This window comes from Agelaius tricolor, unplaced genomic scaffold (genome assembly GCF_023055355.1).
Source record: "Agelaius tricolor isolate 1412-34295 unplaced genomic scaffold, bAgeTri1.0.p SCAF_11, whole genome shotgun sequence".
In the NCBI taxonomy this organism is placed as follows: Eukaryota; Metazoa; Chordata; class Aves; order Passeriformes; family Icteridae; genus Agelaius; species Agelaius tricolor.
In genome coordinates, this window is record NW_027269271.1 from 6,875,457 (window position 1) to 6,903,310 (window position 27,854).

The window sequence follows — 27,854 nt, forward strand, 5'->3', positions numbered from 1 at the left end:
CAGGGTCAGAAATTTCCTGGCACAGGCAGCAATCACATTAACTTTTCTAAATTAAACCAAGCTGTTATCATGCCTTGAGATGTCAGTTGTAGCTTTCCTCTGCCAATAAATCTTACAGGAAACAAAGTAGTCTTACCACCACATTGTTTTTAATCCACCTCCTCTCTGGAATGGGGTTCCCAGCAAGCAAAACACAAGGCAAAGTGAGCTGCTGGCCCTCAATGACATTGGCTGTGGCTGGGCTTGCTCCAATCAGAGGAGTGACTTGAACAAAAAAGGAGAACGAGAAGAAATTACTAGGAATTCTTATATATTCATGTAACATATTAAATTAAATCAGTATTAAATTGAAGACATGAGAAAAAGAGAAACAAATGTAGGGGTGGGGGTAGCACAGGAGAGATGGGAAGCTGGGGAAATACACCAACAGTGATCCTTAGTCTAAGGAATGGGAGCAAATGGAAGATGCTATTCAGCTGAAACTGGATCCAATCAAGGGTTTCCCTGTGAACTCCTGCTCCTCTGGCACCAAGTTGATTTATCATTTTTCCTTACTTGGGCAAAATACTGAAGAATAGACGTAGTGGGTTTGGAGAGGACAAAAAGTAATTTGTAATTTCCATTGGGCATAAAATTGTGAAGGATCAGAAGAGAGGTCACAGCCCAGCAGAAAACCTGCACATTCTGTGAAAAGCCAACAGCAAACATGACTGGACACATGGCTGAGAAATTAAATTAAGTACTGGGAATTAAATAATACTTCTAAACAGGTAAAAACATGTCTATTAAACCCTACCAGTATTACTGGCTCTTGCAATAAGTTTGAAGCTAACAAATGGTTTCTTTGATGGCAGAGAGACACTGTTCTTTGCCTCATGCAAATGTACACATTCCATTGCATTATTTTTTCTTTTTATTGCCAGATGTCAAACTGAGATAACAAGCAAGCCTCTAACAGCATGGATATTTGAAAGAGAGTAGGGTTAAATGGGATATTGGGAAGGAATTGTTCCCTGGGAGGGTGGGCAGGCCCTGGCCAGGGTACCCAGAGCAGCTGTGGCTGCCCCTGGATCCCTGGCAGTGTCCAAGGCCAGGCTGGACAGGGCTTGGAGCAACCTGGGACAGTGTAAGGTGTCTGTGTCCATGGCAGGGGGTGGCACTGGATGGGCTTTAAGGTCCCTTCCAACTCAAATCACGTTGTGGGAATCTGTGGTGAAGTCCAGACATCTATTGTCTTCTTGGATCACCAAGATTCCTTCCCACTTATCTCAACACTGACACAACCACATTTATTGCTGCCTTTTTTGTTTGTTTGTTTTAAGATTAATTAAATAGCAGGAACTCCATCATTAGCATCCATCATTATAGTCATTTTTTCATTCCTCAGTAAATGTACTTAGGAATAAGAAAAAATACATAGGATAAATCACTTCTTTAAGGTCCTAGATAAAAGTGCAGGTGGAATTGATTCTAACTACACAGTTAGTGTAGCCAGTCAAAAAAATGTTCTAACAAGCAAAATCCACTGAAATAAATTACAATATTCCATGTAAATGTTTCTTATTCAGTTTGTATAGATGACACAGAAATACAGCACACAGATAGGTCAGCATGTATAGACATAATCCCCAGGCATCCTGCCTGCTGCCCAAACACCAACAGTTCCCACTGCTCTTACCCAGTCCTGTCACTGTGACCGTGGCTGGCCGGGACTGAATCCTTCCAAACTGGTTCTCAGCTTCACACACATAAGTCCCTTCATCACTGACCCACAGATCTACAGGGGAAGAAAAGAACTGACTGCAGTATCTGAAACAATGCTGCCCCTCCCTCTCCACATGGACACCATGTCCCTGTCTCTCCCACCACCTTCACACACTCAGCTTGAAACAAAGCACTCCTTTCCACCAGTCACCAAGTACAGAAGCAATGAAAATATAGAAAGGAATTAAAAGCTAATTAAGAAAACACAATAATACTGCTTAGCGTAAGAGTGACTGAAATGCTGCAAAATAATCAAAATTACAAAGCCACTTGCAAAGTTTTTGATTATTACCCAAATTAGGACAGATCTAAAACACTGAGTTTGGAACCAATTCTCTACCAAAAAAAAAAAAAAACAAAAACAAAAAACCAACCAAAAAAACCCACAAAACCACAAAATAAAAAAAAAAAAACAACTGCACCAAAACAAAAGAAAACCCACCAAAAATGAAAATTTGTGGCTCCTCAGGATCAGAGACCACAGCGCCTATGTGTACTTCAACAAAGATTAATAATAATTTACATGAAGAGTGAAGGCAATGACCAAACACAACTCAGAGCAAAATGAACTGCATGTCAACAGCATTGATGTCACTATCACAAACACGATCTGTGATAGAAATCCAGTCTCTTTACACAGTTAACTTAATGTAGTCATACAGTAACTTAAATGCCTTGCAAATGTCTTAGCTCCTCGTGGAGTCTGTTCTTTAAACGTTGAGTCTACCTACTCTGGATGGCCAGTGCGCCCGTCCTGAGCTGGCTGCTGGAGCTGAGCACAAAGGGCCGGGAGAAGAGGGGAGCCCCATCCAGCCTCCTCCAGGTGACCCTGGGCTCAGGGTAGCCCTGCACGTAGCACGGCAGCGTCACGTTGGAGCCCAGATCCGCGGATTCGTCACCCGGCTCCTGCGTGAAAACAGGGGGAGCTGGGGAGAGAGCACAGAAAGTGAGCACTGTAACACAGCCATCCCATGCTCTAGCACCACTGATGACCTCAATTTATGTCCCACTGTGCATAGGTTTTCTTCTAACATTCCCAACTCTAGAAACACTTTAAATATCAGCGTTGCTAAATTCCTTGTCTTCTGCAAGCAGTGCCATGCGTTCAGAAAGCAGATGCGCCTAACAGGAACATTTAACAGGATACAATGTGTCAGGCCACAGGCAGATGGAAAGAATTAGGAAAGGAGGAGAGGAAGGGCTAAATTACAATAACCTCACATAGTAACTCAAGTTTCTGTAATTAATTCTGTTTGAGAATTTTGTTAGGTTGAGGTTTTAACAGCTTCCTCCTCCTGTGCCTCTCTTCCTCCCCATAACCTCTTTACTTTGCAAAAGACATTAAGACTGGGCTGAAAACAGATGGGTTTTAAGGTCCCTTCCAACCCAAACTATTCAATCATTCCAAGCTGGAGTCCAAATGGGACAAGGAAGCTGCTTAACCAACACCATCAAAAGGTGTTCCTAGCACACACACAGATCTGTCAGAAAGAACTGAGGAGCCAAGGCACCACTCCATGACCAGTACAGCAACTCAGCAATCTGAGTGTGCCCCATGCAGGTTTTAACTACTTACACCCAACATCCAGAGTTATCTTGCCAGCAGCTCTCCCTGCCTCATTGGTGGCCACGCACGTGTAGTCACCAGCATCCAAGTCTTGTGTTTCCTGGATCTTCAGAAGACCCCGGTGAGTATCAATAACAAGAAATGCTGATGCCCTCAACTCTAAGTCACCTAAGTCCAGATAGAAAAAAGGCAATATAACTCTTCATATCAAATATATGCCTATATTTATCAAAATTATCCCCACTAAACAGTGTCCAAGTTTGAGTTAGTTCACAACATAGCAGCTGCACGAACTCAGCAGATGAGAACTCTGACTCCCACTCAACTGAGAGGAAACGTTCATTACTATATTAAATACATCTTTTTTAAATTTATTGGTTCCACAAGGCAAAGACAAGTATCTCTGGGCAGAGATCAGCATTAGGACAGTGTGTCAGGCTGTACTTCTTCCCTAATTAGAGGCTACATGAAAACACAATAATAAGGGCTAGAGAAAAATATTTTCTGATTTTTGTAGCATAAAGCTAAATGTTTATTGAAAGAACAAACCTTATGTAAGCAGGCAGGAGGCTCAGCTTTGTTTTACTATTATTATTACTTATGCTACAGTGTGTTAATTCACCATGTTTAAATAGAAGCAGGAATTTATGCCCTAGAGGTCAATGCCATTTCTTCTAGATTTAGAGAATTTCACAGGTCTTGTCACTGGTTGAATACAACATAATGCTCTTGACAGAAATGAAGTCACTTCCTGATCATTGTTTAAAATATTGCTGCTAAATAAATGACTCAATCACGAAGAAATGAGCACACCTTTAAACCATTTCACTTGAGGGGGTGGGATTCCAGTTGTTTTACACTCCATAACAGTCGTGTCTCCAAGACCAACCAGAATTTCACTCTGAGCTACGGTCAATGTTGGGCCCTCTAAAAAGAAACGAGACAGAAAAAAATAAGCTCTGAACCCAAAGTACAGGTAATTTTTAAGATATAAAGCATGAAAGAATCTTATTTTCTCTTGTTATATGGAAGAATGTTTGCATTAAAAGTCAAACAGACCTTAAAGTGGAAGATAAACACTGGGAAACAAGGAAAAGTAAAGTCTGGTCCAGAGCACCTGAATCATATGCAAAATGTACATGAACTATAAGGACAAGATCAGAAAAGCTTCACCATGTAGAAAGTAGTAACATGAAATCATTCTCCTCCTCCAGCTAGATGCTAGTCATAAAATAGTTTAATACTCTGCTATCAATATTTTAACACAGTATTTTGATACAGAAACACAATTTCTTTTCTAAAGGACTCAGGCTTCCCAGTCTATCTCATAGCAAGACCCTATTTTAGGGGGTATTTTAACCTAAAAAGTTTTCTTTTTAGAAAGAGCATCAAGCTCCAAATACTACCTAACAATACTACTCAGGTTTGAATCATAAGCAAAAGGGACATCTGTGAGCTGTTCAACATATCTTCTGAGGTTTTTGAAATTTCTACCAGAATGTTCTGCAAGGTTCTACTCATTTTAACAGCTCCTCCTCCCTGATAACGAATTAGTTTATTTTTTAAATTTTAATACATAGTTTTCCTCACTTTCTCACTTACCAATGTATGTGAGGATGGATGTCTGTTTCTCTGTCCCAGCTGAGTTACTTGCCAAACAGCCATAAATTCCTGCATCTCTGGGAGTTGCCTTTCTTATGATTAAGGTGCCTTCTGGGGTCATTTTGTACCTGGGAACACACAAGCGACCAAGCAATATGATTAGAAAGAACAATGGTCATATCCACATTGCAAGCAGCCACAGCAGCATGAGCAGATGGTTTATAAATATAACTGTTTCTGGGTTTTTTTTCCCCATGATAAACACTATTAGTACTATTATATCTAGTACTACATTTTGTGAAAAGTACATAAATTAATCTTGTAAAAAAACCTGGAAAATAGAACTAAAGTGTTTCTCTGTTAGAGATGAGGTAATGCAATTAAAGAGTTATCAAAGTAAAGACTGAGGTACTGTTTCCAAAACTGACAGACTCCTATTGAAGGAGTAAAATATGTTGGCACTATTCAAACCTTCTTTCTCACATATGATATTAAAATAAATGGAGACAACTTCAAGTCCCACCTGCTGGAGCCAATGATAAACATATCATTGAGTGTCCACACAACCGTTGGCTTTGGGTAACCTGTGGCGGAACACCTGATGGACACTTCAGAACCTTCTGTAAAAGTCTGGTTCTTGGGTGAAATTACAAGCTTCGGAGGTTCTACCAAAAGAAATTAAAAACAGCATTTAAAAATGTCTTGTTAAAAGGACAGGTTATGATAAGAACTTCATTGCCACTTTCAAATAGCTACATGGTGAGAAAGCAACCACTTGTTTCCACTGGCACAGTCCAAGTCTCAGACTAAAACACCTTTATAATGGGCATTAGGTCAAAATTCAGGCATCAGCTTTCCTGAGATGGGGTTAAAAAGGCAGCAAAAGAGTCAACTTTGACAAACACCAGACAACGAGCAACATGGAAGGTGTCCCTGCCCATGGCAGGGGTCAGAACAAAATGAGATTTGAGGTACCTTCCAACACACACCATTCTTTGATTCTATGAAATTTATTCAGACTACTGGACACTAAAGCCCACAAACCTTCCTATGGGTCAATTGTCAGAATGCAACCTGAGGGATAAGAATGAAAGTCACAATAGATGTGCAGACACACAAGTGCAAGAGAAGTGAATCTGCAGTGTTAACAATTGTAAAGAATGTTATGGATTTCAGAGGTGTTTTCACTAGAAAAGCAATTGGTGAACTCAATAGAATTAATTCATTTTTAACCCAGAGAGGTTGTGGACTCCCCACTCCTGGAAGTGTCCAAGACCAGCTTGGAGAGGGCTTAGAGCAACCTGGGGTAGTGGAAAGTGTCCCTGCCCATGGCAGAGGGTGACACTGAATGGGTTTTAAGGTGTCTGCAGCACAAACCATTCTGTGATTCCATAATCCTCAGTAAAAAACGACCACCAAAGCAGTTCACTTGGACAACAGACACTTTCTATGGTAGGTATGACTTTATCTTACAGGGGCAAGAAGATCCATACCCATGGATGAAGTTAGTCGAGACCAGTGAAACTGGCTGCTACAAAATAAGTAGAATCAATCTTCATCTTTGGAGCTTTGTCTTTTACTCATCACTCTGTATTTATGAATTCCTGGACAAACCAGAGGACAAAAGCCTAAGTCCAACTCCCCTTTGTGAAAGTCCAAGAGGCTGAACACATGGAATGTAGAGGTACCTCACATCTAGGGCTGCTCTGCACAGCCCTTCTTTCTGTGTTCCAGGAGGAATTACCCCATCCCACTGGCCCAGGGGACACTTGACATGTTTCAGTGGCTGCTAAAGAGCAGTGTGTGCAAGAGCCAGCACACAGCACGAGTGGCAGGAAGGGGCCAGAAATGGTTCCATGTTACAGAACTGTTCCCCAGTGATTCATGATATGCACAGCTGGCTCACCTATTTTTATTTGGTTTGAAATCCTGCCAAGAGATGCTGGGGGTATTCTGCATGCTCTGGTCACAGGAAGGTCTCTTCTCCTATTGGGATTAGGAAACTGGCTCTGATGGCAATTACACATCAGGCTTTGGTAACACACTACTGTCCATGCCAGTATTTTCACATGGTATTAACAGGTAAGCAGAACAGGAAAGAAATTTTAACTTGTATTATATTTGTAATAAAATTATTAGAAAAAAAATCAATATACACAGCTGTAATAATCAAGATATTGACTAAGATCATTTGCCACCATTTAACCATCTTGTCTTCTTGCCCAAATGCCAGGGATCAGGCAGGCACACAGAAGGGCTGTCTTGTATATCAGGTCCATTTAATTTCTTTGTGTTGTTCTCTGTATCTCAGAGGTGAAGATTTGTAGATGAAAGGAGAAGCACAAGCTCGTTACAGTGCCCACCTCATTCAAGGCTGCACAATGAAACCTTTTAAAGAACACAGATCATCTGCAAAGCTTCTCAAGAGACCCCAACTACAGAGCTGCCTCCAGCTCTGGGCCTCCAACATCAGAAGGACAAGGAGCTGACAGAGCAACTCCAGAGGAGGCCATGGAGATGCTCCCAGGGCTGGAGCCCCTCTGCTCTGAAGCCAGCCTGAGAGAACTGGGGGTGCTCACCTGGAGAGGGCAAGCCTCCAGGGAGACCTTGAGCCCCTTCCAGTGCCTAAAGAGGCTCCAGGAGAGCTGGAGAGGGACTTGGCACAAGGGCCTGGAGGGACAGGAAAAAGGGGGGAATGGCTTCCACTGCCAGAGGGCAGGGTCAGATGGGATACTGGCAAGGGTGATGGGATACCTGTGAGGGTGGGGAGGCCCATTTTCACTGTGCTAAAGATCTCAGAGCAGTATAACCAGTTCCTCTCTGCCCATTATCACAGTGTGCATCCACAGACCTAAGTAAGCAATATTCACACCATCAGTTAGAGAGAGATCTGAAAGACCAGGATGTTTATTTCTGCATTGTATCTTTTCAGAGAAAGGAGCAGAAAAATTTTCCATTGGGAAAAAGTAATCGACTGCCAGCTTTCCCAGTGGCTGCATACAGAAGCTGAACGGTATCTGAAGGGTTTGCAAGTACTGTTACTTGTGATCATTTTAATTTGCCTGGAAAAAATGATTTCCATCAGATTTCTGGGGGTACTCAGTGTGTGATTGTCATGTACAGCTTGCAGTCCTTGTTACAGCCTGGAGTAGTTTTCAAAACCAGTTTTTATTTGGCAGTTAAGAGTAAAGGGTGGCCAGATGTAAGAGCTACAGCTTTATGGGCTTGTCATTATTAACATGCCAAAGAGGGAAATTTGAAGTCTTGTTTATTGATAGAGATGGGTCTGTGCTTTGTGTAGTTGTAAGTAATTCAGAAGGTCAAATTAAATTCATCCTGAAGCCCTTTATTATTGTTGGACCAGCTCCATGTAGATCTCTGAATTTCAGATCATAAGAAAATAAACACTGCTTTCATCCCCATTTTCTCTCTGGGGTGAGTTAAGGCAGAGAACAAATACTGGTGGCTCTAAAAATAACCCAGCATCTGCTTTTCCTGCTGAAGGGGGTTGTAGTAAACCCTTGTTTTGAAAGTGTTGGGTTTGATGATGCTTTTTCTGAAATGGAACATTAATGTGACTCCTGTGCCAGCATCTGTGCAAGTACAGCCTGGAGCCTTCATGGGGCTGACTTTGTGCCCCAGTTGTGTGCTCTGTGCTCAGGAGAACACACTGTCCCCATCTCTCACTGCTCCCCACGACCAGGACACAGGTAGGGCATAGCCCTGTGTGAAACTTGGGCCTCTCTGTCAGCTGGGGGTGCTGCCCAGAGCACTCTGGAAGGTCCTGGAATGCAGTTTGATAAAGCCCATGGAGTGCTAGGACTAAAAAGTATGTGCTCAAATTCAGAGTTGTGCAAGAGTGGCTATGTAGTGTGAGTTGCTCAAGTCCTCCCATCAGATTGGTCTTGTATGGAAACATAAATGAATTTATGAGGGGATTCCTTACTTTTTCAGGTGCCTAGAGGACTATGTTGCAGCTTGATGGAAATAATTTTTTCCAGGCAAATTAAAAGGATCACAAGTAACAGTACTTGCAAACCCTTCAGATACCATTCAGCTTCTGTATGCAGCCATTGGGAAAGCTGGCAGTAGATTACTTTTTCCAAACAAAAGAGGCAGGCACTACTGCAGAAAGCTGAATTCAGCTGCAGCTTAGTGTTTCCTATGTATTTATTCTGTTCTAAGCATCCTTTACAAAAAATAAACTCAACTCCGACTCTCAGCTAAGGCTGTCTGAGCTGCCCAAGAGGGCTCTCCTCAAACATGTTTGAAAGCTGTTAGCACTACCAGGACCAGTCAAAATGTAATTCCCAACCATTTGATACAATCTTTCCACATATATAAGGGATTTGAAACCTAATATTCTGTTGTGGCAGCAGTAAAACTCTGTTAGATTTACTAGAAAAAAAAAACACCAGAAGCAATTTGGTCAGTGTATTAAAGCTCCCAGCTGAGCGACAGACGTTAGGGAGGAAAACCTAAATCTCAGGAAGAGAAGAACGAGGGAGAAGCATTTCTCTTGATGCCTTTGACATGCTTGAATGAGTATCTTGATGGAAAAATACTGTACAATTCAAAACTAAGTTTTCCAAATGGATGGGAGTTGAGGTTTTTTCATTACTTTTTTCCTTTCAGCTTTGTTAAAAATTTAGGTTAGAGAAATCTAAGTTAGTTAGAACTTAAGTATAACTCTGCTGTAGCAATCTAAGGTAATTCAAACAGATATTGAAAAACCACACTTCATTCTGCTGCATTTTGTACTAGACCCTACACAAGTGGTTCCACACCTACTTTGCTCTACCTTGGTAACCAATATGGGAAAAACAACATCCCTTTAATAACTTTTACAACTCCACTTTCGACCTCTGTTTTGGAGCACCTCAGGTCAAGCTATATAATTCAATTTTTTTTTTTAATGACAGTCCCCTCTCAGCACAGAACATGGCCCAGCAGAAATCTGTTGGAATCACCTATAAGTGACAATAATTTTCTCTAAGATTTTGAGCTCTGTCTCTCCTCACCCATAAACAGATACCAAAGAACCAAGGTTCAAACCTCCACACAATCAAGGCAAATAGAAAAAAAAATCCTGCAGTACTTCCAAATTTTAAAAATATTTGCTCCAATACCAAATATTGCATTTATACATATTTGTTCCTGGTATACTGCGAAAGCCCAGACCTAGATTTGTTTGGTACCGCTCATGCTGCCTTTTTTAGTTCTGACTAATTTTTTATGAAATCACACAATGGTTTGGGTTGGAAGGGATATTAAAGCCCCTCTCGTTCCACCCCCTGCCGTGGGCTGGGACACGTTCCACCATCCCAGGTCGCTCTGAGCTCCATCCAGCCTTGGACACTCGCAGGGATGGGCCTGTCCAAGGCTGTGTGCAGCCTGTTCCACCAGGAGCCCTGCCAAGTGAGCCGCGTGCGCGGTATGCCGTCCTTACCTTGCACGGTGAGGAAGACAGAAGCCGTGGCAGATCCGCCCTCATTGGCAGCAGTGCAGCTGTAGCTGCCCGCGTCCGAGAGCCGGGCCGGCCTCAGCTCCAGGGACAGGTTGGCCAGGACACGGAGGCGCAGCGGGTCCTGCAGGCGCGCGTCGCGCCCGTGCCGCTGCCAGGTGAGGTTGTAGCGGCCCGCGCTCAGCACCAGGCAGCTCAGCACCGCCCCGGCCCCAGGCAGCACCGTCACGTTAGCGGGCACCTGCAGCACGGGCGGGGGCTCTGTGGGAACGAGAGCAACGGGGTCAGAGACAATTTCAGCAACTGTGGCATTCACATTCTCTGAAAAAACTCCTTCACCTAGGATTTTTCTCCTGGGAAGCTGAGAGGCCTCAGAGAAAAAGTAAAACATTAACCCATTTGCCTGTGTTGTTCACAAGTGGAATGCATTGTGGAAGACTGTCTACCTGAACGGAATTGATAATTGGATTCTGCTGTGAGTTGTTTTGACTTATTGGCCAATTACAGCCAAGCTGTGTCGAGACTCTGGAAAGAGTCACGAGTTTTCATTATCTTTTTAGCATTAAGTATACTTTCTGGATTCTTTAGTATAGTATAGTATTCTTTAATATAATATAGTACTATAAAGTAATAAATTAGCCTTCTGAGAACATGGAGTCAGGTGCATCGTTCCTGCCTTGGTCGGGGCATTCCCAGCAAATACAATATGCAACCTTTCAGCATTTGCATTCCTGATAAACAACTCTAGGCACACTACAGAACAAAAAAAAGGTAATATTTAAATATTAAAATATTTATCTAATACGTTAGGTGTTAAATAATTTAATAAATTGAGTTATTTAATGATTCTGGTTTAATATTAGTTTCATCTCCCATTCTGAAGCCACAAATAGAACCCAAGGCAGCAGCCTCATTCTCTGATGCTGAGCTACCTGCCAGGAGCTCTCATCACAAGGACACACTTGGTCTAGAGCCAAACTACCACAACCTGTGGAATGAAAAATGACATCCTGTATGAGAAGAGGCAGCTCTGTGTTTTTTGAACACAGCCAACAAGGGATCCGTGTGACAGCAACAGGAGGGAAGGAGACAGGACCACCACAGGCCTCTGAGTCTCATCTCTGCCCCAGGTGTGACCCCACCTGGTGGCATCTGAGCTGCGTAGTAGATTTTTACAGGTTGTATATGGAAAAAAAATATGTTAGTAGGAAATGCTTGCAAGAGCAACAACGGAACCAAGTTAACACCATTAGTATTAGCACTGTTAGTGAGCTATTTTCATGATGGATTCTATAAAAAAAGGTGAAAGGAGAAAGCATCCATACTCTGATTAAGGACCTCATGAAATAGGGTAAGAAAAGGGGAGGTAATAAACAGTACACACGCAGACAGACAGCAGACACAATGCCAACAGCCACTCCTCCTCATGCTGACTGAAGGGCACCAAAAGTTACCAGCATCATTGCACAGAGGGGCCAGCCCAGGCTGTGCAGCTGGTAAGGACACAAACCCGAGGTCCCTGCTATGATGGGGCTGAGGGGCAGCTGGCAAACTCATGAAGGAATATGCAGGGAAGTGAATCAGAGAGGAGAAAAGAGAGGAATAGGCAGGAAGGGGCATAAAACAGGCCTGTCCCCTGCAAAGCACCACCAGCCGGTGCCCTGTCTGCCCCAGCCCCAGCCTGGCCAGCACAGCTTGTCCTCTCTCACTAGTAAATCCCTTCTTTAAGTCTCCCAGGGTAACCTCAGTCCCTGTCCCTTCTCCGTATCCCTGCAAATATTAAGTGCCAGCTACTGGGGGACTGGTGTGAGTAGACTGGGTGCCAGCTGCTGGAGTCACACCAGGGGTTTAGGAACCCCATGTCAGTGGCACCACTCCTGGGGGCCTGGGGTCCCAGCCCCAGCTCTTGGAGCCCACAGGAACCTTGTGCAGTGCTGTGCTGCTGCACACCAGGTGTCCCTGGGTACATGGGTGAGCTCTGACAGCCAGGCAGGAGGAATTCCTGCAGCTATGTACAACATCCTTCAACTCTCACTTCCACTCAAATCTCTGGGAATTTCATTATCGTCTCCTGTACATATTTTATGTTGTAACTCCCAGTATTTGTTACCTTCTTTCTACCTGACCCATCTGTACAGTTCTATCATGCTCCCAGAAAAAAGAAGATGCAGTAATATTCTACTGAAATTAAACTTTGAAATCACAGATGGTTAAAATAGCAGCAGTCATTCTGCTCCTCCTTGAGATATTATTGATCAAGGAGGCAACATTTCAAGAAAGAAAATTAATTATTTATGACTTTATGCATTCCCATTAAAAATATCACATGTTTTCCCATTTGGTTTTCCCCAGACTGGTTCTTGAACAAAGAAAACTCTGCAATAAATAATACTTGGGAGAGGGATGCTTGTGCAGAAATGAGACAGCTGTAAGAGCAAGACCAAATCTTTATCAGTACACACTAAAACACAACTATCCTAAAAAAGCAAGGATAACAGGAAATTCTTAAAAAGAATCGGTATTTATTAAGGGTTAAAGTTACTCCTAAGCCCAGAACCAGCCATAAATCCTCCTCCTCAAGGTCTCCTGGGGGGGCTCAGATGAGGTTCACAAGCTCAGTGCTGGATCCCTGCACAGCACTGTGTGCTGGGTGTGCAGCTCTGCCTCCCTACAAACAAAGTCCTGACCGCAATCACTCCATTGCCAAATCCATAGACTTTAACCCATGCAGAGGAGAGTCATGGAAAGCTACACTTGCTTACCGAAGGGAATGTCTCCCCTGTACTTGTATGTTTGTGGTGTTTGGGAGAAACAATAAATCTACTGCTTTCCACAGGCTTATCAGCAAATATGTTACCTAAACTCAGGAGAGAGAGATGAGGCCAGTACAGGACTGGAATCCTCATCTTTTGACTGCCAGTCTAGTGGGACAACACAAGTTTTGGACTACCCCAGCCACTGCCCACAGCAGTGCTCACACTCAGCCATCCCCCAGCACTTCAGGGCCCTTCAATTAGGGTGCTGCACAGGCTAACGAACCATTTGACATTTTAGAGATTTAATAGGAGTAAAAGTCAAACTCAAGTGCTCGCTTTCTGTGAAATGAGAAAATGTTGGCACAGCTCCAGTACCTTTCACACAACAGTTGCCAGAATGGATTATCTGTGCTATACTGTCTGTCAGCTGGGTAAACCAAGAACACTTGAAAAGATTGTTTACTTTGCTTCAAGAAGAAATTTCAAGGAATTTTCTTGCAAATATTTGTACACAAGGATTTCAAAGCATCTCCCTCCCATTAATCCTCTGCAGGGCTCTGAACAGAACAAATTGTCATGTTTACACAGTGACTCAGTTCCAGGCCATCTCTTGTGCTTTGTAAACGAGGGGATATGGGATATTCCCCCTTATTACTCTTGGCTTTCAAGTGCTACCAACATCACAAGAAAAAGGTCAGGATTCTCCTTCACGTTTCTCTTTGATGAGGAGAATGGTTGCAACTTCCAGACTGAGAATCTTTATGCCCACAACTGCTTGCCCTCTAAGCCATGGTTGGAAACAAGCATCTGGGAATATCCTTTCTGCTTGAAGGATTTTTGTGGCTAAAATATAAACTAGTGCTCTAGAACCAGGACTTGGGTTAGGACAGATGTTACTGTTCCCTTCTATTCACTACTTCATGTGAATAAAAGGATGTTCCTCTCCTCAAATGCATCCTTTGGTCTAAAAGGACTCTTTCTCTACAAACTTTGCCTTGCATAAAATCAATGCTATCACACTGGTTTCTTAGAATTTGCTCATAGTACAATGAAAGTACCTTTGCCTGGAAAAGAGAAGGTGAAGGGTTATGGAGCCACTCTCTTCAGCTACTGAGAGAGTTGTTTTAGGGAATACACAATTAGACTGTTCTCAGGGCACAGGAGAGGGGGAAGAAAAGATGAGAGTCTTTGTTCCTAACATGCAGCAGGGGAAATTCTGACCAGATATACAAAATATTTTCCTAGTGGGGCTAGTTAAGCACTGAAGGCTGCCCATGAACTTGTGAAATCTCCACCCTTGGGGACATTCAAAAACTGATTGGACAAGTTCCTGAAAAACATAATCACGCCTGGAAGCTAATTCCCTTTGAGCTGTGAATTGGACTAGATGACTTCTAAAGGTGCCTCCAGCCTGAATTGTTTTGTGATTCTGTGATTCATAATCCACCTGGAGTGGCTACCTGGAGTAGCTACTGCAAGAGTTAAGAGGCAAGACAACTTTAATTTCAAGCCATTAAATGAAACCCTGAGTTGAAAATGTTCTGAGTTCTCCCATTCCTCCCTGTCACAGTTTACCTGCTCCAGTGTTTTTCCAGCTCACCAGCAACAGCTTTCATTTGCTCCAAGACTCATATCTGATCAACACCAGCACAAGGCTGTATAGAATGGACCTTTACTACAAACCAGAAATTATTTTTCCCTCTCACTCTGTCTACACTGCAACTGTGAAAAATTAAGTGACAAAATTTGCTATAGTATGGGCAGGGTTCTCATCCATCCACCCACAGACAGAAATAAGCATACTGTTTATTCAAAACTATCTTTGTGATAAGCCCTATTTTTCACCTCATTCATTTTACTTCCTCAAATTTATTACCACTTTTAAGAAATTCAAGGTAATAGATGAGATTTCCAGCAATTTACTGAATTTTGTATTGTAAAAAAGCAGAAATTTGAACACAACTTTCATACTTCCTTGTCTATCAGGCAACACATGCATACAATCAAGCCAACATATAATTGGTACAAAGTGAAATAAAAATGAGAACAGTTTATATCTGAGATTTAGGTTTTGGATTTTACAGGTCAGATCTATTCTGCAAGTCCAACTCATAGCAGGAACCAAAACCAAACCAACTCTGATATTTAAAGCAGGTTTGTTGAATAAACCTCAGCTCACTTGTGGACACAGGTGAGGAAAAAACACAGTAATTAAAAACACACTTAAAACTGGGAATGTATTTTATCAGCGCCATGTGCCTTTCCTAAGTGTTGTAGCCCAAGTAACCCACCCCAGAGGGGCGGCTGGGACGCACCTGACACGTCGAGGAACGTCTGCGCGCGTCCTGTCCCCGCAGTGCTGCTGGCCACGCACTCATAGAAGCCCTCGTCGGACACCGACACCTGGGCAATGTCCCAGCTCATGCTGGATGATTCCCTGCAGGAGAAAAGGGCACCCACTGAATCCCTCAAAGAGCCAAGAGCTACACCAGCTTGGTTTCCTGACTGCAGGCACAGGAGAGTTTCACAATCATTAAGAGGCAAGACAGACCCTCTGATGAATCAAATTGGATGACATTTTATGGATGCTATTTTCTCCTAAGATTTTGCAGAATGTCCCACTTGTACATCAAAAAATAAACCTTTAACAAGTCAGCAGTTGTCACACAATACCCAAAGGCAGTATATTTGCTGCTTGTGTTCTGTTGTATTCAACACCTGAGAAGACACATTCCTTGATGCCAGCAAGTTTCTGTGCAGAACCAGTGTGTGGTACCAAACCCAAGGCTCTTACCAGCAAAGGCAACAAGGTCTCATCCTCCCACCTGAGCTTCCCAAACTCACAGGTACAGCAATCCAGAGAACCACTGCAGGTATTTTCTAGATCCCAGCAAGGCCAAGGCTGCTGGGCAGTAACACCACATTGGTATCACACACAATGTGAAAGCAAGAAGGGAATAAAATTGTAGCTATGTAGGCTGCTTACACATGCTTCAAAACAAACATTCTCGGTCTCTTATGATACAAAACCACATTTTATAAACTTCTGGTGCTACAGACACACAGAGGACAACATAAATGAGCAAACCAGTGGTTCTGCAGTATTCCAGTGCTCCCCATGGCCTGTTGCTATGGCACATAAACAAAACTGATAAGCACCAAAATATCTGTGAGAGCTTTGGCAAGTCATTGCCACATTACAGGAAAACACTACATTAATGACCCCTTTGTTTGTCTGAATAGATTGATTTATCAGCCCTTAAAGGATACAGCAGGAACAAGAGACTTGGAATATGCATGGAAGGTCAATGCTGTAGCTCCATGAGACAGACAATCCAACCACACCACAAATGAAAACAGTGTACAGTGACCTTAAATGGCTTTCTACTTGTTCCCTCTTACTTCATACTTACTCTAGATAACCTAATATATCATACTTCAAATCTATGACATTTCCCACTGCAATGCTGGCACATGGACATGGCAGCAACTGCCAGCACTAAAGAATAAGGTGGTATTTCTTCCAAATAACGAGTGAGAAACTCCTTTATTTCATGGAAAGTATGTTAAAAGTGAGGTTAGGCAATCCTGTTCTGCTTCCTTCCTGACTTGTGCTACATGCCAGATGTCAAACATGGAAGCCTTGAGAACAGAAGCACAAAGGGAAATGTGCCCAGGGGCATGGAACAGCTTGGCAAAACAAAGACCAGTGGTGGACTATTAAAGAAAAATTTAGAAATCAAACCAACACTGGCAGCAAGGACTAGCACACAGCTCACGGCATCTGCTCCACACATGGGCACTGGGTGAGGAGCTGTAACTGCACACAAATCACAGCACATGTCATGGGATAATTCAGCACCTTCCAGCACCACCCTTATCTACCAAATTCATTTTACTGTACATGCAATCTGCTGACTGGGCTGTTTGTGTGGGCAGCTGGGCAACTACAAACACTCACACTCCACAGCCCAGGTGAACCCCTGGCTCTCAGTCATGCAGAGAGCACGGTGGTGCTTGGGTTGTGTCAGACCTCACCTCCTGGACATCCCCACCATGCTGCTCCAGACCCAGCTGGGAGCTCACCAGCAGAAGGCTACAGCTCACAGGCAGAAATGAAACCTATCATTTCACTTCCTAGCACATGGTTTGGAGGGATATATTCTGCATAGTTTACTAGACTTAAATAGGAACCACAAATAGCAGTTGATTATCAGTGAATTTTTTAATTATCATGATTGTTATTTTGATTAACTACATGAATTACCTTCCTTGTCAGAATTTAATGTCTTATTTTTGCTGGTTCTAATCTCTGCAGGATTGGTGGGATCTGCTATTTATAATTCAGAATGGACAGCTCAGCTCCCACTGCCCACTGGAATGAGGTGCTCAACTCCTGCTCTTGATCTCCTTTATCAGGCTGGTAAAAAGTGCACTGGGATATTAAGCAAAACACAAATTTTCTTACTACAGTACCACAGGATGCAGAAATGTAGAAAGACAAAGCTGTTACAATTTGAACAAAATTTCTTGTTCCTAACATATGTTATTAATTTAAAATTAGGAATTATTACTGGAGCTGATAGTACCTCTGGAAGTAAAAAAAAAAAAAAAAATCAGATTTCAAAGTCTGTTCTCCTCATGAACCTTAAGCCTGTAGTCATTCTAAGGGTACTTTCATATAGACAACTGTCACAATAGAAATACAATATTCAACTCATAAACCATTTAGGTTTTAAAATAAATATTAAAACAGCTGAGTGAAGATATCTCAACACCGAAACAAAACTCATTCAATGCAGAGGAATACTACAGTTCAAATCTGCACTGAACTACTAAGCTGGACAAACCCTGCCTGGAACTTCACTACAAATAAGAAGCAAACAAGCCAAGCTGAATTAGATCCTATTTAACTGTGACTAACAATATCTGGCTTGAGATATGTTTTGTTAAATTAACTTGGATGATGTGTTCATTCATCTGCTCTGTAACAGAAAAAAGAGAAATGCGGTCGAATCAGCAGTGCTGGATGTGTGAAGAACAAGGAGAAGCATGGGGTTTGATACCTAAGGAATGGAAAACATTACACAGCAGCCCAAGTATGTGCTGTGCTGGGGCTGACTGTGTGTCAGTGGCACCTCATTAAAACCCAAACTACACCAAGCTGCAGCATTTCCCACTGCCAGCAGTGCACAAGGGAGCTGCAGGATGCGTTCACTTGGGTATGCTGTACCTGCTGGGGAATGCAGAATTTAGTCTACAGTCTGCTCCTGAGGTGCTTTGGGCTGCACAGGAGGCTGCTGACGCTGTTTCCTAGGGCACACTTACCTTTTGGTTTTAACAAACAGAATTAAAAGGGGCACTTTATGAGTATTTTAACCAATTAACCTTTTTTTTTTTATTATTATTCTCTCACCCTACAAAGAAAGGGCAAACAATTCTTTTTCTATACAGAAATCTGAAGAGCTTTCTGGTATATCCCACATAAATTTTGCTCTTTGAGAGATTTTCTGAAGATGAAGGTTTCTAGGGCAAGTCATAGGACATACTTCTAGGGCCTCCATGAAAGGCATCAAAAATCAAAACTTAATGTATGCCCAGTCATCTACATATCACTAGGGCCAGAGTGAGGGGTGTGTTTAATAAACAAAGCTAGTTACCGATTTTGCATAATATTTAAAAATATAAATTAAAACCATTTGCCTTCTAGACTTTTAGACCCAGTTTATCATAATTTCAGAGCACACATTTGAGGGGAATTTAGGCCAGAACCTTAAAAATCCCATCATATGCAGAGTGTACATCCTCCTATACATCATATATAGATATATCTCTCTGTATATAAATATTATCAATATCTCCATAAAATACAGCTTTCCTGATGAAGAGCACCAAAAATAATAGACTAGAAGTAGCAGGATGTAGACAGCACACAGCAGTAAATAATAATAGAGAGCATAAGCTATAAATAGGAAATGAAGCAGCACTGTGAAAAAAGGCTACTACTTACTTGAAGAACTGATCCACTCCCAGTTTCACTCCATTTTTAGTAAAACGCTGAGTAAAAGGTATAAGGCTATCAACATGGCAAGGAACAGAGCCTGGCTGTAAATAATATCCTGGAGTCTTCATGGGCATTGTAACTTTGGGGGCATCTGAAGAAAGAAAACATTGCCCAGAACATATGTTAACAGCTACTAACACAAATCCTATCCTTTCCTTTTATTAAAAGAAAGCTCAATTTCTGATAAAAGCTCCACTTAGTAGGTATTGACCATTATGAACTAGAGACAGAACTTTGGAAGGAAACAGCACAGAAAGTACTTGCAGAAGTTATAAAAGCATACAAGACCTCAATTTCAACTGACTCAGATGAGACAAATGAACAGTCATTTCAAGTTAAAGTCACTTACCAGGAATAATACTAGAAAACAAAACACTTGAAACTCTCTGAAAAAGATAACCATCCTTGTCATAGCCCATTATTTTAACAAAAAAAGCTTCATCTGGTGGAATGAAGTCAGAAATATTCCACAGTCCATAGGGTTTTCTGTCAGGATAATATTTCACAGGCAAGGTCTTAAGGAGTTCCCCTGTAATACTCAGAAGTTCCAGTCGGTCTACTCTAGCTGGAAGCAGGATCCCTGTGGTATTCAGCAGCATGAAGGTAGGAATCCCTAGAAAAACAGAAACACACTATTTTAAGTGCTAAAGAAAACAGATAATTAAAACATGAAAGATTAAATTCCATCTGCATTGCTCACTACCCCACGAATGCAGCATTCAGCTCCAACCCTTACCTACTGAGTAGGGAAAGACTAAATTGGGCTCAGCTGAGCTCTGCTTATTAGCCGTGAGTAGACCCAGCTGGGGAGAGTTTAAATTACTGATTTCCAACAGGTGTTTCTGAAAAAAGCAGCTTCTTTATTAACTCCTCACCATGCCTCTAGGTCAAAGGCTTTTTCTGAAGCTTCAAAAATAACAGGAACAGCACTGCAATTTTGAGGCATAGTTAAGAATATCTGTATTTATGTCACACAGATACAAAGCCCCTTCCAGGAACCACCCCACAGCATCCCCAGAGTTATCACAAGGCTCATCTTAGAGCTCTACTCGACTTTGGGGACCTGAAGGTATCTAATATGGATTGAAGTGGAAACAAACCTTGCACTGGCCTGCTGGATGTTTTTTTGAAGTCCAAGGTGGGCCTTCTGGAGAAGCCAGCCCTGAAGTCGATGGTGCTGAGCCCCGTGATGCGCACAGAGTGCCTCCCGCTGCTCGAGGTCTGCAAAACAGCCAGCACATGGAACCAGCACTGCAGGCACTGCACAGAGCTGAGCCAGCCCTGAGCTCAGGGACTGACTCCAGCATGGCTCACAGCAGCACAGACAGGAGCCTCATGGCTCAGGTGGTAAGGAAAAGCACCTTGAATAAAGCTTTGCTTTCACACCCAGCCCTACAATCGTTGGTGTCAGCAAAGACAGCCAGTTTGTCTTGGAAGGAAATCACACCAACAAATCCACAACCCCTTGCCACATGCTAGTGCCTGCAATGGCACTGGTCTGGGAGTTAGGACCTGACCATTACAAACTCCACTAGAAAATGGTGAGTGAATCAGAACTCAACAGAAAAATCTATGCATTAAAGGTGCTTCTCTTCCCTGGCCAAGGGGGAACAGGGGGTGCACAGGTACCTCTCCCCTCTGGTCTGTACCCTTGTACTCTCACCTTGTCATTCTGCTTCAACCAGCAAAAAACAAATCAGAACAACCCCCCCCCCCCCCCCATCCATTATCCTTGAACAGCCTGAGCGTCATGTTCTGGAGAGTACAGCTGCTTTGATGCACATCTTTCATCTTAAAGAAGACAAATCAAAGTAATTATAATTTACTTCCTATGATTCTACGCAGAGAAAGAAAGGTCAGGGGCTACTTGCCAAAGGTGCACAGGAACCCATGGCTTTTCCTCCTCACCTACTTCTACACCCTTCAGGTGTCTGGAAGCTTCCATTGAGCTTCCCTGGAGTTTTACCTCATCCATTCTCAAATTCCTGCAGCTCTCTGGGAGAGGTTCCTCCAGAGTAACCCCCTCTGCCACCACTGCATGTGAATATCAAATTAAACAGTTGTTTCTTCTAACTAACAGCCTTTGGACAGGCATTAGACACCATGACAAATCAATGTCTATCTGATTAAAACAACACATTTCCTTCTATTTAGTTAGCCTTTCACCTCAGAAACAGAACCACTAAAGCCTTTTTTATATAAGCCAGCTGTTAACAATATAAAGAAATATTTAATTGTGCCAAACAACTCAAGGTATCAAGCGTTAATTGCCAGTTAAAATTTCATTAGATAAATTCAGTGATAAAGTTCTGTTTTTATAGCTTGGTGCATCTGTATAAGGAGTTTATGGTGTGAATAAAATTTTCACAAAACTTAAGTCTTAAAATCTTTGTGTAAATAAACCAAGCCAGTCACTAAAGCCAAGTAAACAATCCACAGAAAAATATACTGGGAAATCATTTCTCTTTATGAATTACTCAGACCTTTGGTTATTTGCAACTTTTAAGGCCGGAATAACCTTATAAAATTTTACCATTTCCTAATAACAATAAACACATCTCTCACTGTCATGTCTAGGAGCTGGAGGTGTTTAGGTAAACAGAAGGAATTAGTTTTATCACACAGGACTGCTTTCCGATTATTAGCTTTAGGTCTTTTCTCATTATTTGTAGTTGAACACGGATTACAGAGACTGTACTTTAGTGTTTGCCATCCCAGGCTGGATGAGTATAACCAAAAGAGCAAATACATATTTGTGAAAGATGCTTTCCTGTCTTGCAAACAACATCAAAAAATTGCCCAAAATACAGGTATCTTATGAAAAAATGCATGACCTGCCTTGCTCATAGAATTTATATTTAAATATTTCAACTATATATTCAAGAGATTTTTCTTCATTTCTTTTTTAGCCCAAAATATATAAATTTGAATGTTTCATCCATGCTCTCCATAGAGCTGGAGACAGCATTATGCTGAGATTAGGAAAAAAAAACCAAAAAAACCTCCCAACCCCCAAAAAGCTCGCAGGCCCTGCCTGCAGGAGCAGCCTGATGGCTCAACAGGGCTGCTGTCCTGCTGCCAGGAGTGCATGCCACCAGTGGCAGCCTGGGCATGAGGGGACTGTTGGCCCTGCAGGGGTCCCGCCCTGAGGCCAGGACTCGTCCCCAGCAGCCAGCACTTGGTGCTGACACACAGCAGTGGCTCAGCTCCCATCACACAGCCAGGAGCACACAGGGCTCTTCCTGCACTCCCCCTCTGCGCTGCAGGGCACTGGATACTTGCTGCACTGATCCCTCTCCCTAGAAGCCTCCAACAAGTGACAGAAGTGAATCCTACTGCACTGACTTGTAGGAAAAGGTCTCAGGACCCAATGTGGATCACATTATCATGTCCAGCAGGACCCAAACCTTTTTCACTTTCAATAGCCCACCAGATTGTCTCTGTACTGGTTTTCAGCACTTTTGGTCACAGAATCATGGAATTGGAAATGACCTTAAAAAGTCACCCAGTGCCACCCCCTGCCACAGGCAGGGACACCTTCCACTGTCCCAGGTTGCTCCAAGCCCCATCCAGCCTGGCCTTGGACACTGCCAGGGATCCAGGGGCAGCCACAGCTGCTCTGGGCACCCTGTGCCAGGGCCTCCCCACCCTCACAGGGAACAATTCCTTCCCAAGAGCCCATCCAGCCCTCCCCTCTGGCAGTTAAAATCCTTTCCCTCTTGTCCCATATATCTGCCCATATAAAAAGTCCCTGTCCCTCATTTGGTAAGCCCCCAGTCCTAGACAGACATTCAAACAATTCTACCCAGAGCTGCTGAGCTCAACATGCCTTTGTAGCTGCAGTTCTGCAGCAGGATCAACAGCTTCCCCCAGGGCTGTGTGTGAATTAATGGTCCTTTTCAAAGCACCTCTGTGCTTAGGGCAGGGACAATGCACAGCAGGATCCATTCAGCACTGCCTATAAAGTGCCTCACCCGGGTGCCTTCCCCTCCAAAAATGACTATAGAGTATTTACACTGCTACAATGGAATAGTTCAGTCAGAAAGGATCTACACCAGTAGGATTGTTTCCACATCTATTTAGGAAAGCTGGGATCATGCAGCTTTACCTACATAAAGAGGTATACAACAATATTAAATACAAGATCACAGGACATTTACTGTAACACAGACTCAGCTGTAAGTATCTATGATAAATAACATAGCAAATCATTATACAACCCACTTATATGTTACAGGACAATCACTCAGAAGTTCTGCAATAACTTTACCTTAATTGTCCATGTTCCAGGCTCTGGATCTTTGACATTTACTACCTTTGCAGAGTTTTGGATATTTAGCAATTCATTCAGTCCTGATGCCTTACTGAGCTGCTTCCCTGAAAAAATAGAAACAGGAACTAAATACAGGATGGAGTAAACACAGCATTGCTTTTAAAAAACAGAGAGTAAATACAATATTTTTGTTTTGGACCAATGTATTTCTGATATTTGACTTACTACTTAGTAGTCAATCACATTTACAACAGTCAAAATTCCCTATAATTCTTTGACAGAATACTGAAAATGTTCATTTATATGTGGGTGGTTGTGTGCAGGAATTGGCCCTCTAGAGAGGGATTTTGCTCCCTAAAGGCTGACCCTGAAGAATCATCAGCACTAAAACTCATCTGGCTCCTTCACAGCACTAAAGGGAAAAAAGAAGTGGAGACTGGGATGTCCCAGTGCCCATTTTCAAAACCTACTAGATTTGCCTTGAGTAATTTCAGTGAACCCTGATCATGGAGCTGATCCATGAGAAAGGCCAAAAAGAGGTGGGGTCACAGCTTCAGGGAAGCCTGACACTTGCACCCAGGGCTGTGTGTTGCCATGGCTTGAACACAGACATTGAGCAAACCTCTTTCCTGTAAACAAGAATGCTTCAGTGCAGGACAGACCAGACCACATTGCAGGGAACTCATCCTGGGCAGAAAATATTTCCCAGCTACTCAAGCTATATCCTTAGGCAAAAGTCATTCAGAGAATACAAAATATGATCCAAATTTATTTCTGGAGTGCTGTTCCAAGTTCCTAGGGCATCAACTTAATAATAAACAACAGATTTGTTCAAAACAGCTTTTATTACAAATTAGCTCCAAGTCTGTCATTGCATTCTCCATCACACACTGCTCAGCTGGAGATGGGCAGGGGAGACAGGTTTGGTTCTGAATGTTCTCAGTTCAAAAAAGCTAGACCATGGTTGAACTTTCCTCACATAAAACCCAACCATCATGTACAACCCTTAAACGATGGTTCAGGGAATATAAAAACAGATGAAAGACTCAAGTGTCCAGTAATCCGGAATGCAAGGTAAAATTGTAACAAAGAAGATGGAGGTGAGACGAAGTGGGCAGAATAAGGAAGTTTTTTCCAGTTTCCCCCAAGTGAAAAAACCCCATGGAATATTGGAAAAAAAATAAAATACCAGAAGGGTTTTTTCCTTCCCTTTTTTCTATACCACAAAAGAAAGTATAAAGTACTTCACCTAGAGGATTATGAATCTCCATTGCTGGCGAAGGACCACTCAAGGACACTGTAACTTCCTTCAGACTGGGATCAAAAGGGATCTGCCAAGTATTTACAGCCATGGATAGATGGTCTGTAGACAAGAGATGCACTTTGGAGGCTTGAACTGCTTCTTCAACCCATTTTAACACCTAGAAGAGAAAAGAACAGTAACTATACTATCAGCAGTACTGGCTGTTGAAATATTTTCTGCTGAAATGCCTCTCTCTACTGTCTTGTAGAGATTCCATATTGGTTTATTTTTTAAAAAAATGTGAATACTTAAAGGAAATGCAACTTTAATAGAAGATACTAGCAAAGCCATGGTCAGCATGGTGTTTAAAGGAGTTCACCAGCACACCTGGATTCATCTCTACACAACAACCACAGGTAAATTTTTAAAGGAATTAGGGATACAAACCTGTAAGCATTTCTGCTCATCAATTATTAGTTGCATGAAGCAACAAGGAAAATATTCTCATCCAGATGTACTGAGTAATTGCTATCTCTGGACTTCTCCAGGTTTTTTTTTTCCCCTAAAACACCTAATACAAATTATTGTTAGGCACAGAACAGAGCTGGGGCTGGAAGAGAACACAGTTTTGGATAGTATGTCCCTGCAGGGCACAGAGGCTCCCACACCAGGGACAGGACAGCAGCCCATAGGAGAGCCCACAGTGAGGGAAAGGAAGAGTGTGAGGAGGAAGAGCAGCCAGGAGAAACCTGTAAATATTGACCACAACCCCATTCCTGATGGCACCGGGGGAGGGAGAAGGAATCAGGGGAAGAGTTGAGTTGGGCAAGTGGAGGCAAAGGTGCCCCTACCTGTCTTTGCTTCCCACTGCCTGAAGGAATAATTGAATATCTATTTTAATTGGCAACAAATTAATTTTCCTTAAGCCAACTTTGTCTTGCCCTCAACAACTGGTGACGTCCCTGCCTTTATCTCAACTCAGAAGCTTCCTCAAACCATTCCTCCTCTGCAAGGGATGAGTGAGTGGCTGAGTGAGAGCCTGACAATCAGCCAAGGGAAACCCACCACAACCAACCCAGCCTCCTCAGAAACACACCTGGTTTGTCAAACTATATGATTTTGCATCACCTCTGCACATCATAGAGCTGCAGCATATTTTTAAAATCCCACTGAAGTAATATTGGGTTTGTGTAGCAATGTGAATGTGAGACACAGTAATGCTGAACTGTGGTTTTAAGCTGCAGTTGACCATGGGGGCATTGGGAAACATCTTGTAAAGGAGAGCCATCATTAGGTTATGTCAGTTCAAGACTTGGAAACCAGCAAGAAACTAACCTGATATGTTACCCCTCAGTACTGGGGATCTCCAGGGCAAGTCCTTCAACCTAGGACCCAATTCAACACATTGCCCAAAAGAACCTCATTTCCAAAAGAACCTCATTCCCCTGGTTTATCCCACACTATTTGCTAACTTTATAATTTAAAAAATGGAAATATGCCATAGGTTTGTGTGTGAGATGACTTTGGGGTAGAAACTAGATTCCAGCCTCCTATAAAAGTGTACTTGTTTTCATATGTTACAGTAAGAATGCCCAGCAACCTTTGTACAAGGATGAAATAAGTTTAAATAAACATCATTGAAAATACATTTGAAATGGTGGGGGCAGGTTTTCATCAACCATTCCCCTTCCACTCTTAGGAATGTCCCACCTGAGCTATGCTGAGTGCTCCCAGCACAGGGTGAGACAGCACTGACCAGGTGTCCCCTCACCAAGGGTGTGCACAAACGAGCTGCTGGGGCATGTCTGCAAAACAACATACCCAAAAAACCACAGTAAAACTGCCTGAGCTGCTCAAAGCCCTGCAGCAACGTGGCCCAAGAGAGAACTGGGGCTTGTGCAACAGCTGGTGACACCAGCTAGGGAGCAACTTGTGTTTGCTTTAGACAAGCCTGGAACAGGAATCACAAGGCTTCAAAAAGATCCAACTCATTCAAGTTCTACTTTAGAAATTATACATCTGGGTCCAAAAATGCTTCCAAAGAAATTTCAATGTTCTACTACCAGTGAGGTGAACCCAACACTTTTTTCTATGAGGCATATGGAAAAGTTCCCATTTAATTCCAGGATCTCACCTCCACAGGTAAGTTTTTTAATGGATTGTAAAATTCAATGAACCCATACAAACTTCAGTTTCTGAGAGTTTTTCAAGATCAAAACTGAAAATGGAAGGCAACAAAACAACCCAGCTGTCTGCAGTCTGGCAGCAGCTTGCTTGTGTAAGTTCAATTCTGGGAGATCCATTTCCCAACCCTGTCATTCCAAAGAGCTTTGCAATAATGCTGTAACACTGGTTTAAAAGTAGGTTTTTTCTCATCCAGGAGCTTTACAGAAAGCCCCCAAAAGAACAGCAGCTTTTGTTGTTCTGCCAAAATGTGACGTGATGAATTTTATTAGAGAGGGAAGGGCAAATAGAGCAATGATTTATAACTTTTCCCCAAAAAATTTGCTCTTGCAACCTGCCCTGCTGTCAGGTCATTTCTTGGAATGCATACTGAAACCTGGAAAATCTGTGGAGCATGGCCTCTATTCCCATTTGTTTATTCTGGGACTCAAGAATATTTCTCAAGCAGTCAAAGCAATAGGATTTCAGATTAACTGTTTCATTGCTGAAGTAAGTTTAGGTTCATACTTACACCCAAAGAGAAAAAATGTTCTAATAATGTTTTCAAATGCACATCAAAAATATAACTGAGACAGTGCATGAGAGAACAATACTGTAAAAATAAACCATGAATTATATATATAACATGTATGAAAACCACATGACTGAAAAGTTTTAGTGCTGGATCTCAAGCTCTTCAAAGTTAGGAACACAAGAACTAAGCCTGTCTGCTTTCAAAAGCCCTTCTGCAGTTGCTTTATGACAAAAAGCCTTAGGTACATGATCATGGTTTATTTTTTCCACAGACTCCAAATTCCATAGAAAAACAGAGAAAGACCAGCTGTAACTATTTGTTTTTCCTTTCTTTGTTTGGCATTCACTGTACATTATGTATCTTCAGAATAGAAGCATTCAGCTGCTTCTCCCATGAAACCATTCCTCCTTTTTCTATGAAAAT

General features: G+C 42.4%; 1 protein-coding gene across 1 annotated transcript in view; it reads right to left on the reverse strand.

The window, feature by feature from the left end:
* HMCN1 (hemicentin 1) overlaps positions 1-27,854 on the reverse strand; it is a 161,370-nt gene that overhangs the window by 92,734 nt on the left and 40,782 nt on the right. The window contains exons 5-18 of the mRNA XM_071435950.1: positions 24,740-24,911; positions 23,488-23,594; positions 20,318-20,438; positions 19,567-19,830; positions 19,164-19,308; positions 15,469-15,590; positions 10,383-10,658; positions 5,457-5,598; positions 4,934-5,061; positions 4,145-4,258; positions 3,341-3,499; positions 2,496-2,690; positions 1,679-1,777; positions 137-264 (exon numbers count right to left, since the gene is read on the reverse strand). Of these exons, the coding sequence (XP_071292051.1) occupies positions 137-264; positions 1,679-1,777; positions 2,496-2,690; positions 3,341-3,499; positions 4,145-4,258; positions 4,934-5,061; positions 5,457-5,598; positions 10,383-10,658; positions 15,469-15,590; positions 19,164-19,308; positions 19,567-19,830; positions 20,318-20,438; positions 23,488-23,594; positions 24,740-24,911 (2,172 nt within the window). The remainder of the gene's footprint in view (positions 1-136; positions 265-1,678; positions 1,778-2,495; positions 2,691-3,340; positions 3,500-4,144; positions 4,259-4,933; positions 5,062-5,456; positions 5,599-10,382; positions 10,659-15,468; positions 15,591-19,163; positions 19,309-19,566; positions 19,831-20,317; positions 20,439-23,487; positions 23,595-24,739; positions 24,912-27,854) is intronic.